Below are 13342 nucleotides of genomic sequence, written 5' to 3'. Positions count from 1 at the left end.
AGAGCAGTTGCAAACTTCTGCTGTAAAACCACCAGCATTGTGTTATCATCACATTGCAATTGTTGCGCAAGCTACCACAACGCCAATTGATTTGTAAGCATGTGCAGATAATTGTAATACATGTTGTTTAACAGTTCTTGAAGATTTACAATCGAAAAGTCTCTACAATGAAAGGAAGGAACTACAACATAAAAACATTTACTTTTCTATGTGATAAGGATCTATTCCAGGCACAAGCAAAAACACTAATATAATATATTTAATAAATTTGTATTCTTAAAATAATTATCATTTCTCAAAAAAAAAATAATTTCTTTGGCTCTGCTATATTGAACTATACTGTAGTTCATACATACAGTTTAATTATTATTTATTATTAAATTTTTTTGATGGGTTTCCTGATTTTTTTTAAACAATACAGTAGATTTGAAGAAAAGGTTTTCCAGTAAAAAATAACCACTAAAAGTAAGGTTCTCTTGTTGGATGTGATCTTTGTACATGGTTTTCTTGTTGGATGTGATCTTTTTACATGGTTCACAACAGGCAGTTAACCAGATTGATAGGTTCACTCCAAACATTTTTTTTAAACCAGCTAATTAAAAATGTTGATTGAAGAGTTGACTTACTTTTAAAATAGAGGAAAGTTATTTCCGAAGAATATTGAAGAAAATAAAAACAATATACTTACGGAGGATGGCAGCATATTTGTTGTGGGGACAGCAGCTATTTGTTGATTCTCCTGCAATTGTATACCTGCTTGCAAGTAAAATGGAAGGTGCACGATGTTGCGCAAGTAATCGTGCCCGTTAATATTAGTCTCTTTGAAGACTTCATGAAGATTTTGATCTATGGCTTTTGTTATAATATAAGGATCTAACGCCAGTATTGTTATGTAAGGACTGTCTGTTCCGTTAAAAAGCGAATGCACAGAGTCTAATACACGTAAAACATGTTCCTGCTCACAGCTGTCCAAACCGTCCACGATAACAACCAAACGTGTCTGAGTTCCAAGAAATGCGTCAATGCTTTTGATCATCTGCGATAGAAGTTCTACCTCGTTTTTCAAAACACGTAAAAATGCTTTTGTTTTCCTTTTGTCGGCTTTCTTGGCCGACCGCAAAACACGGGTCTTAGGAGATTGCGAGAGTGCAAATATAAAGCGCATGATAACGGGCAAGTTGACAAGAATTGCAACAGCAACTAAGCCAAGTAAAATGTATACTACAATGTTAATTTTTGTGTTTGTAAATTGATATTGTGCCAACAAAATGGCTGACACAATAAAACAAATAAAGATGGCAACAGATAGTGCAAATTGAGGAACACAACATCTCCATTTATAACCATATTTATCTGCAAACAGGAAAAACAGTTTTATCATAAAAATAATAATATAACAATGTATTATTTTCTATGAATATCAAAGATGAAAAAGTTATTGATGATGTTGATATTGATATTAAAACTAGCAAATTTCTTTAAACCAACCTTCCTCTACTTTTGTTCGTAAAACACGAGCAAGACGAGAAGCAATAAATCCAAATTCCTTTTCCACGGCCGAGCACAACGTACCAACAGTACGAGCCAACGGTGTCTCACCTCCAATATTTGTTAGTCTCAAGCGGTCCGCAAAAACAAATCTTTCAGTTAAACAAATTTACATATTGAAATAATTAGTTATTTAAATGAATTAGAAATAATTAAATCTGTCACTATTTTTGTGGATGAAATCACAACTGGTAAAAGGTTTTCAAAAGGTATCTACAAAATGAATTTTTCATTTTGCCATACTTTATCTACTTTTATGGTAACTTCTAATTTGGCACAAGTCGTGCTCTCTGGAACTGTGGTTATCTGCAGTACATTAAAACAAAATTTAATTAGATATTTAATGGAGCTGTAGCTTGGTGGTTAACATGCTTGGCTTCAAGTCTCTGGGTCCAGGATTCAATTCTGACCTGTGCCAGGGTTGTAACTCAAGATTCTTTCAACTCCACTCCCTAAGCCTCAAATGAGACTTAGATTATAAGCATGATAAAAAATAGTTTATCCATCCTGTAATTCGCGAGTTTGTGCTCGTTGTTGGATGCGTATGAAATGTTACACAAAAAAAGAGCGAAACTTACCTGATTGGCAATGCTTTGTTAGTTTGAGGTGGAGCAGAGGGTGGATACAAGTAAGATATCTTCAACAATAATTCTATATAATTAATCCAACTAGCTAGCCATGAACTTATTGCCAATGCAAAATGCCACTTCTTACGACTACTAAATTTTATGAAAACTGCAAAGAGAAAAAAATATCTTTACTTTACGATCTACCTCCATGTTACAAGCATATAATAACTCACTGCTGGATTGACTAGGCTCCCCTTGAATCTGCATCTGTTAGGACAGAGGTGGGTAGCCTACCTACTTTCAAAGTCTTTCACCCAATTAAAGCTCATTTTAAGGCGTCCTATTAAAAGCTCCGTCTACACTATCAAACTAGTGTGATATGCCCAAATATGGTAGTGATATGACATAATCATATTCATATATGAGAACATCACATTTTGTTGTCACATAAGGTTTGATGGTGTAGACAGAAGCTTAAGATATACCAAGCCTAATTTCAATACAGCACCCATCCAGGAAACTTTTGGATACCTAACTTACCCACCCACCCTTAACTTGTTGTCACCCACTGACTAATTCAGCTACAGTACATCCCCGATGGTAGAGACAGAAAATATACTAATTCAACACAACTTTTCTGACGTTTTCTAAATAAAGAAACAAATAAAACCCAGTACAAAAAAAACTGGCTTTAAGTGAAAGGGCAGTTATATATTGGTTATCACTTACATAGAAATATATATAGTACTGCCAAAAAAACAGATCCGCCAACGATTGCAATTTTGAGAGGTGACATAGGCCCAGAAGCTACGTCGTCCGTGTCCAATGGTACAGGTGGAGGAGTTGGAGTGCCTGGCTTAGCTGCTAAAACGGATGCCACGACAAAGAGTATGACACCTAAAAAGCCCGACAAACACAGAATAACTCCAAACATTGCCCATGTCAGCTGTAGCAGAGGTATCAAACTCTGTGATGCATATTGTTTTAATTCCTCTGCAGTAAGATAAACAAGTAAATATATTATTCTTCCATACCATACCTTATAAGACATTCAACCAATTTAAAAGAGCAGGATAAATGCTTAAAGTTTTCTAATGTCGGCTGATCTCTTCCATAGAGCACAGTACAGGCAAATGACAATTCTTTACTTTTTCTTAAGTGTTGGAGTGGTGTAAATGGTTCCTCTGCTGTTTTTGTTTATCTTGTGTGTAAAGCGCTTAGTAACATTATATTAGGTGCTATATAGGACTACCATTATTATTATTCTTTATTTAGACCAATGACTATACTCATTCGAAGGATGATGACAAAAAAGGTGTGATGTACCCAAATATGGTAGTGATATGCTCAAATATGGTATTCATTATCTTCTCCATATATGGGTATATCACATTTTGTTGTCACAAAAAGTTTAATAGTGTAAACAAAGCTCTACAGCTGTCGTCATCCTCTTTGGGTATGGACATTTACCTTGAAGTTTCTTTAGCACATAACACTTGCCACTACCCCATCGTGCATAAAGCCCAACTGTGATTGGTGGAGATAATGTGGGTTCACTGAGCATATCGGCCAATGAGCTGCAATATAACTCGCTCAGCTCACCCTGGATGTCTTCTCCCGGAGTGAAGCTCTCTGCAAAGATAGAAATAGTTTAATATCAAATACTGTTTTACATATGCCTATATTAGAAAATACAAATTTACAAATTTCCTATATCAAACTAGAAAAGCAAATAAACAAACAGTAAAGATATGATTGACAATATATGTGTTAATATTATTTTATTCATTTAATTAAAAATTTATATCACTTTTATTTTGGTTGGATTGGAATTATGATTACAGTCTCAGACATAATTCTATCAAGGACTACTGTAAATATAAATGCATTGGCACAATATCCCTAAGCATAATTTGGCTTTAATTAAGGATTTGAAAGGTGGACATATACCTGAACTAGTATTATATGCTAACATTAAAAAAATGTTATCTCAAAATTATATACACAGTAGAACTCCTCCTTTGGGACATCTGTATTAATGGGAAATTTTCTTTTAGAAAAAACAAGATGTAATATATACTTTAACACTACGGCCAACCCCTGTTTAGGGGACACCCCTAATAACATTTTGGTGTGTCCCAAAGGTACCCCCTTAACAATGATTAAGCAATTTCTTTTGTCTGCATATCAAAATGTAACAAAATTGTTAAACTTGCTTATACAGTTCAAACCAGTATATGTATGCTAGAATACATGCTACAATCATTTATGACAAACTCCTCGTAAATAACGATCTCCTTAACGTTCAAATCTAATAACACACTACAGATGCCTGTGCATGCAATATTAAAATGTAACACTAACAGGGAGTCGAGACAAATTCAACACTTTGCGAGTGAATACGTAGTGAGGGGAACAATTATTTAGCAGAGAAATTTCTCCAATGAGGTATGAAATGGGCCAGCTGTTTGTGAAATAGGCCAGACTTTAGGAAGCTGTTGTTTAATGAACAGGCCCTTTATATCATTATATATGAACTGGCCTCATTTTGTGTTATATTGTAGCTGTAATAGAACCTTTTCCAAGTTCAACCTTTAGGGAGAATTCTTTTTTTTAAACAAATTATGCTTTTTCCCCCAAAAGGTAATATAATGTTGCAGTGACTGAATGAACTTTCAGTCAAAATTCACTGTAAATTCAATCAATTTATTTACAATTTTAAAATACAGTAACTCTAATTGTATATGCGCATATCTAACCTAATTTGGGTGATTAGCACACTCAATTACCATCTTTATACTAATATATTCATATTACAGTACTGTAAAAAATATAACGGTCCACCTATTAGCTTTATTAACTGCTGTACTCCAGCTGAAATTCATGTCATGGTAGCACTCAATATTTCGATAATGTCATCAACATATATACAGCAAGACCTATTTGTTACAGATTGCGATATATCATTAATAATGAAAATCAAGAAGAGAAAAGGGTCACTTATTAGCTTTATTCACTACTGTACTCCAAGCTGAAATTCATGTCATGGTAGCATTCAATATTTCAATAATGTCATCAACATATATACAGCAAGACCTATTTGTTACAGATTGCGATATATCATTAATAATGAAAATCAAGAAGAGAAAAGGGTCACTTATTAGCTTTATTCACTACTGTACTCCAAGCTGAAATTCATGTCATGGTAGCATTCAATATTTCGACATTCAAAATGTCATCATCAGAAATTACAATCACACATGCTGGAATGAAATCTTTCCCCATGTGTGTTATGTGTTGACCTAATAATCTATATGCACATATCTAACCTAATTTGCATATTAATTACCACCAATAACAACAGTATAACCATTATAATAATTTCTGAATGTTATTAATGTTACTATTTAATTGATCCCTGGATATTCATTAAAATGGTATGCAATCGACCTAATTATTACACTGAATTAATGTTGTGAACGTTTTACGAGATCATGTGACATCACCCTAGGGTCTCATTATGAGTAAACACCTGTTACTAATTATGTGCCATGAACTCATCAGGTAAATTTATGATACAACATTTGATTGGTTGATTGTATCTAACAAAATGTTTCTAACACTAACTAATCCTTAAATCTGATTGGTTATGTGAATCTGCCTATTGTGAATAAACAGTATTTTATCATTCTAATTTCATAGATGTATGCTTCTTTCTGGATGTTAACGTTTTACCGTTTAAACCAACAATAGCCTGTGCTCCTCTTAAGGGAGTACCATAATATGAAAAGATTAATATTCCTTGGACATCCCTCTATAATTAATGGATTAATCCACAAACCATGCCCAAGGGCACAGCATATATACTCTTTTTGTATTACATTGTTGCATTACAAGTTACAAAGTACACTTACTGGCACCAAAGATCTGAGTAAGGATTCCTTTTTGATGCGATGCATCAATGTTGTAGGGTGTCTCTCCAGCTCGATTTGGTTTGTACAGTAGACGTCCATCTTTAGGGTTGCGTAATAGCAGTTCAGATATCCGGCGATCTCGGAAGCGAATGGACAGATGTAGAGGGGTGTCTCCTCGCTACCATAACAAAGAAAACAATTTAATTTAAAGTGTATACAAAATATTATTTCAGGTTTAAATCATAATTTATTTTCTAAAAAATAAATTAAATTGAAATACCTTATCGGTGGTCGAAACTTTTGCATCGTAGTCCAATAAAAGACGGACTATTTCACTGCTGCGATTCCTTGTAGCACGAAGCAAGGGCGCTTCTCCATCCTAACAAATAATTAAAAGTAATTGTAGAAAATATATTTAATACTATAATTGCTGCTTTGTCATTTGGCAATGAAAAACAAAAATGTTTTTTTATGAATGAAATTTTAATTGAGTATGTGTAAGGCATAACAAATTAGTCCTCCTGCCGGAGACTCATGCGTGCGAGTTGGCAGGCAATAGTAAGTGTCCAAATTTAAATTGTACACATTTAATACATTTACCTTTGAACAAATTTCAGTCTCTGCGTTAAATTCCAACAACAACTCAACAATGTCAGGATTTCCTCTATCCACAGCCCAAAACAAAGCCGTTCTTTTGTCCTGAAAAAAAAAATTAGGTTAACATCTTTGTAAATATCAAAATCATGCCTGTTTCTCATTTTTAGGACAAAATGTCATGCACATTTTTCAAAAATGACAATGTGGTCTCTCAGCATATTACTTTCCCTTTGTTTAACTAGTTTATAAAACATCAAGGCTTATATATTAATCTGATAGGATAAACTAATGTGACCTATGAGGTCACTCAAAATCCCCTCTTTTGATTTCTGACAACCGAAGACCTAGGACCTACATATTGTTATCGGTCATTTTATAGACTAAAACTTGTGACAAAAGAATGTGATGTACATATATATATATATATATATATATATAAATCATACTGTAAATTATAGAAACAGTGCTCATATTCGGAACATGATCTCATAATTGCGTCGAGCATAGCTCATTGGCGAAAGTTCCGTATTTTTTAGTTGTATGAAAAAATGTCTCTGGCTGGATTCGAACCTGCAACCTTATATATATGGACATGATGATGTCATATCACTACCATATTTGGACATATCACTACTATATTTGGGCACATCACACTTTTTTTGTCAAACCATGGAGTACTCCATGGTCAAACTAGTTTGAAACTTGTAGACAGAGCTTTAGAAACAATGAAAGATGTGTTGAGGAATAGAGATGTAAGAATGACCCAACTCTCTTGACCTTGTTCCTAGTTTATCAAACAGAATATATTTGAGCATGGGATTATATATATTTGAGCATGGGATTATATTTGGTAATGATTAACTTCATGTGCTAAAAACTCAATATGAGTATACACTGAACACTTCTATTAAGAACATTAATTAAACAATTTGTTGCTTAAAAATGTTCTCAGATAAGATAAATTTATATACCGTAATTATATAAGATATATTCAGTGTAAAAAGATACGGAATGAATCTATGCATGGTAATAAAGGCTGACATTTACAGCAACTAGGGATATACAGTATTCATGCTAAATGGATCGTCTTTCAGATAAATTCTGACTTAAGGAAGACATTTACAATCTAAAAATCAATAGAATGGATCCGTTAATGGTTTTAAAATCGCAGTATTGACTTCCATAAAAAGAGTACTGAAATTGCTAGTGGAACGATTAAAAAAAAAAATTAAACAGAATTTTAAGTAATTAACTCAAGGCGTTTTATTGATATAAATAAGTATAAATTATCAATAATGAATACAAAATTAATGTTATATCAAATTTATATCTTATAATTGTAGATAAAATCGTCAAACATACCTTCTTTAGTTAATCATAGATAGTGTACATATAACTGTGTGTTAAGGCGACTAAAAAGGCCCCCAGAATGGGAGCAAGTAAGCATGACCAAATTCTCTGCATGTACATAATGACTGTCAAATTATTGAAACAGTGCTCATATCCGGAACATGATCTCATAATCGCATTGAGCATAGGTCATCGGCGAAAGTTCCGTATTTTTATTTGTATGAAAAAATGTCTCTGGCGGGATTCGAATCTGCTATAACTACACTGTACTAGTTTATCAATATGTTATTGTGATATTATATGTTATTATATTGTGGAAATAAATAGAAATTGAATATGTATATATATGTATATAGGCCGTCAAGCAAATTCTAAGCAACCTTTTCTGTTTTGGAAACCCTTGGATTTATAATGTAATAGATGACTTTTTTGAATACTTACATTTCCGGCTATATCAACATCTGCATACTTGACCAATAGCACCTTGACCACTTGTATATGGTTTCCCTTGACAGCATGAATTAATACAGTGTCGTCATGCTGAAAAATGAAATAATATACAAAATATTTACTACATTTTTCCGAGGAATTTATTTAAAGACTATATAATTAATAGAGAAAAATTGAATTATAATGATTTAAACTCTTGCGTGAGAATACATAAGATAAGGCCATTTCTGTCAATTCAATCCATTTGAAAATACAATAACTCTCCCAATACTTGACACCTTTGGGCTGGCCAAATATGTCTGGTATTCAGAATGTGTTTTTAATGGTAAAAATGAATTTAGGACCTTTTGTACTTTGAGAACAGTCTGGTTTTGGGAGAGTTTCCAGTTTTCAGAGAGTCCGGTATTGAGAGAGTTGACTGTATAAAAAAACATCTCATTGGTGGCTCATATTTGTTGTTGTTTGAATTACTATGTTTACCTTATCCTGGATGTTAACATAGGAGCCTTTATTCAAGAGCAAGTCAACTATATCTGCATGTCCTTCCTTCGCAGCTGAGGATAAAGCTGTTAGTCCATCCTACGAATAAAAGAAAATTTGTAAATATTCCAGATGTGTACATATCTAGCTCATGTGCATATTATGTGAACCTAGTACATCTTTCGAGACAAGTATGGGAATGGGGTTACACTGGTGTACTCTAGTATACACAGTCACTGTCACAACAATATAAACATTGTGGGTATGCCTGGAATTACTGTGTATTCGAGAACCATCTGTGGGCATGTACCATCTATTTTTTAAAAATGTTAACACTGTCTTGTTTGGCTTGCTTTCATAAATTCTAGAGGTACTAAAATTTTCCAAGATAGGACCTCTGTATGCTTACCTTGTCAACAGCGTTTATGTTGGGATGTTCTTCAAGAATTCTCTCAACAACATCGATGTAGCCCCCTCTAGAGGCTACAATCAAAGCAGTCCAAGAGTTCTGAAAGTTACAGGAAAAGAGGTTATGGTATAATCACCCAAATAAAGTTTTCATCAACTAATATTTTACAATTTATGTTTCTTTTCAAATTGTAAAATAAGTAATTAATACAGTAGTTCACTCATTTCGGATTCTTTACAAAATCCAGGATTAGTGTGAACATAGCCTTAGATGATAATGCAACTACCATGCCTGCAATATCAAGCAGACTTAGTGTGAATGTAGCCTAAGATGATAATGAGCCCACAATGTCTGCAATATCAGGCAGGCTTAGTGTGAACGTAGCCTAAGATGATAATGAACCTACAATGCTTGCAATATCAAGCAGGCTTAGTGTGAATGTAGCCTAAGATGATAATGAACCTACAATGCTTGCAATATCAAGCAGGCTTAGTGTGAACATAGCCTAAGATGATAATGCACCTACCATGCCTGCAATATCAGGATTGGCACCATGATCTAGTAACTCCCTAACACAACCGATGTGACCCTTTCTTGCTGCCCAAACCAGGCCTGTTGTTCCATACTGAAGGATTAAAAACATTATTCAAAAAGTTAATAATGTATATAAGTAAAAATTATTCATAGCATATATAAATTTATTTAAACTTATTTATTGATGATCATACTATCTGACAAACAATCACACACCATATTGATGAAAACACAAATTTTAAAAAAACCCCATAAATTCTGAATAATTCTGAATTTTTAAAATCTAACCATGTAAATAAAAAACAGATTTGTGTAAAGTTTACATTCTTGCACTCCTTTAGCTTTATGACAACTGGGTATTATAGTATGGAGACTGTTTTTGTAACTGATAACTAATTAAATTAACTTTAATTAAAATTTCATAATATAAATATCTTAATATTTCAACAAATCTATATTTCTTTATATTTTTTATATAGAGAATACCAATCTTGAATTGCAAATCATTTTTGGATATTAAAAATCCCTTCTCCGCAGAAGGGCAAATAGATAAAAAATGGATAAACAATGTTATCATCTCTAAAATAGAATAATTTTAAATGATATCATCAATCAATAAAACAAATTTAAAATGAAAAATACCGGATTGAAAAATGTCAATTAAAAAAAATCATCTTCAGGAAAGAGATACCTTATTTATGCTTACTCCTAATATCAAGTAATGACAAGATTTTAAATATTTAATTTATTATCTCAACTGAGTTGAAAACATATTCATGAAAAATCAATCAATTAAATATAGGTACGAATCCATGATGACTCTGACAACTAAAAATTAAATAAAAAATTCTGAATATTACTTAAAGATTATTTGACTTTTAGAGGCTTAGGAATTTGTGAAGCATATATGATATGAAATTTAAAGTGTAATAATATATTAATGGATTTAGTGTTTTTTTCTAGCACGTTTTTGGATCAAGAGTTTGGTAGTAACCTTTGACATTTTGATTTATGTATTCTATGATTTAATTCTTTACATTTCGCACGTCATCTTAAATCATTGATCACAGAAATACAGTTGCTTCTTTCGTAAAGTTAAATTCTGGTACTAAACAAGATTTGAACCAGAACCTGAATAGAAAGAGTGCCACTAGATTGATCAACTTGAGTTATGAGTGACCCTTCATTTTCATGACAATATGCGGATATGCAGCTAGTTAGTCTAAAGCTCTGTCTACACAATCAAACTAATTTGACAAAAAAAGTTGTGATGTGTTCAAATATGGTAGTGATGTGTTCAAATATGGTAGTGATATACCCAAATATGGTAGTGATATACCCAAATATGGTAGTGATATGACATCATCATGTCCATATATGGGCACATCACATTTTTTTGTCACATAAAGTTTGATAGTGTAGATGCTTTACTGTAAATTCTGGTACGGTACTTATCAAGAATTGAACCTGAATGCTGAGAATAGAAAAAGTGCCATTAGATTTGATAAACTTAATTACGAGTTAACAGCGACCCATCGTTTTGATGACAATATGCTTACTCCTATGTTTCTGAACAAAAAAAAAGACTTTTTGACTCGGCAGCTAGATATTTTCCTTTAATGCTATCTTTCCCAATTGAAACTTTACACTAACTGTTTCTGGAGTCACATATGGCCGTCATTGACGAATACTTAGTATCAGTTGACTAAAGTGTGATTGAATCTTGTATTTTGATACATGCTTTTTACAGTATCTCTCCTCATTTTGAAACAAAGTCTGCTTTGTATGTAATTATAATAGTCTTCAAAGGAAGCTAAATTAGAAGCCCATGGGTTTATATTAGAGGTTTAACTCTCATTAATTTAAATGCAATATTTAGTATTGATCATGTTTGCATAAAAAGAAATTATATATTATTTTAAAAAAGTATGGTAACTGGTGCCGTTATTAAAGACCTTTAAAGGCAATATTTATGGTTGTCGTGGGCCGTCAAAAGATATCATTCTATGCCATAAGCATCTACAGTAAATTTGTTGGTGCATAAATTTGTAAAATAAACAAAATTATTATGATTATTTTGTCAATAGTAGGATTATATTAGTATACTTTAAGGTTGAAATATTCCTTACCTTGTCGGAGGAGTCCGCCTTGGCGCCATGTTCTAAAAGAATCTTAACAACCGCCGTATGACCCCGACCAGCTGACCAGATAATTGGTGTGACTCCATGCTATAAAAACAAACAAAACCGAATTAGAATATGGATATCATTTTAACTTACTGAAACATAAATTGATGCCCAATTCTTGATATCGCATATAAAAAATATTTATATACAGTATTTGTCACATTTGTCTTTTCGGACAAGGGCTTGTAGAAGAATTAGAGGTCCAGTTACATATGTTAACAAAACCTAGTGCATCTTTTGGGAGAAAAGGTAAACTATTTAATAATTTTGGATGAAATTATAATTTTTGTATATTTAATTTAATTTTAAGCAATAATTTGTATTTGAAAAATTGGTGATTAAAGACACATTCATTATCGGTCAATTTTATTGGGTCGAATATCAGACGATTAACATAATGCTTTGCATTAACACATTTGTGGGTATTATTTTTAATGAAAAAAAGTTTTTGCTCTCCCATGGTATCAAGTAAAAATATTATGAAAACAGGAAAGTACAAGACAACACTCCTTTCGCCTCCCTTTTCTCTGCCTCGTTCCTCCCCCGATTGTATTAAATCAATATCAGGATGTGGACACCAATGGGGACAGAAGCAGAGGTAGACAAAAGAAAGCGTTGAAGAGATGAACTCCAACAGTATTGGAGCAGTACCAATAGAGTATAGCGAGACAGAAGACAGACGGTAGAATTTAGAACAATGTTGATCACCCAATAATTTCATCCCAACTAGAGGCTAGGGCTATCTATTATTATTATTTATTACTATTTTAGGGACCTTAGACTGCCATGAATTAATAGGCTATAGGGATAGTGGGTACCCATTGGTCCATTTATATGTAGGCCCTCAGACCTTAGCTACTAGAGGCCTAGCTACTAGAGGCCTACCTACTGAGGCCTTCATCCAACAGTGGATTGACAACGGCTGAGGATGATGATGATCAGGATGCAATGGCTACAGAGGGCTTAGTAAATTTTAACACAAAATTTAAATATACAAAAAGTAACATAAACTTGTAGAAGTAATGCAAAAATGTAAAATGAATATAACAACAAACAATTTACATAGATTAATTTACATAATAATTTACGTAGATTAATTTACATAGTTTGATTTGCATAATCCATTTAAACTTCAACATCCTCAAGGTCATAGTCACTACTAACGAGAAGTTACAAATCAATCGAGAACCAAATTTTAAGAAAAAAAACATCCTAATGATTAATAAGTTTATAAACGAATTCGAGTTGTAAAAATTGTTAAAAAAATATTCACCTGATAAAAAAAATGTTAGATAGAATGAGTAA

At 32.7% G+C, this 13342-nt stretch overlaps 1 protein-coding gene across 4 annotated transcripts in view; it reads right to left on the bottom strand.

Moving 5' to 3' along the window:
• The window catches only part of LOC140049981 (uncharacterized), a 98315-nt gene that overhangs the window by 12460 nt on the left and 72513 nt on the right, over window positions 1-13342 (bottom strand). For 3 of the 4 annotated variants that reach the window (XM_072094957.1, XM_072094956.1, XM_072094958.1), the window contains exons 6-18: window positions 11981-12079; window positions 9844-9942; window positions 9318-9416; window positions 8909-9007; window positions 8420-8518; window positions 6632-6730; window positions 6312-6410; window positions 6032-6209; window positions 3588-3749; window positions 2847-3110; window positions 2127-2283; window positions 1489-1640; window positions 689-1353 (exon numbers count right to left, since the gene is read on the bottom strand). In XM_072094957.1, coding sequence (XP_071951058.1) covers window positions 689-1353; window positions 1489-1640; window positions 2127-2283; window positions 2847-3110; window positions 3588-3749; window positions 6032-6209; window positions 6312-6410; window positions 6632-6730; window positions 8420-8518; window positions 8909-9007; window positions 9318-9416; window positions 9844-9942; window positions 11981-12079 — 2271 coding nt within the window. The remainder of the gene's footprint in view (window positions 1-688; window positions 1354-1488; window positions 1641-2126; window positions 2284-2846; window positions 3111-3587; window positions 3750-6031; window positions 6210-6311; window positions 6411-6631; window positions 6731-8419; window positions 8519-8908; window positions 9008-9317; window positions 9417-9843; window positions 9943-11980; window positions 12080-13342) is intronic. The other variant, XM_072094959.1, reaches the window with a different exon arrangement.

The sequence above is a fragment of the Antedon mediterranea genome, chromosome 5 (genome assembly GCF_964355755.1).
Source record: "Antedon mediterranea chromosome 5, ecAntMedi1.1, whole genome shotgun sequence".
Taxonomy (NCBI): Eukaryota; Metazoa; Echinodermata; class Crinoidea; order Comatulida; family Antedonidae; genus Antedon; species Antedon mediterranea.
This window is presented reverse-complemented; position numbering and strand designations above follow the sequence as displayed.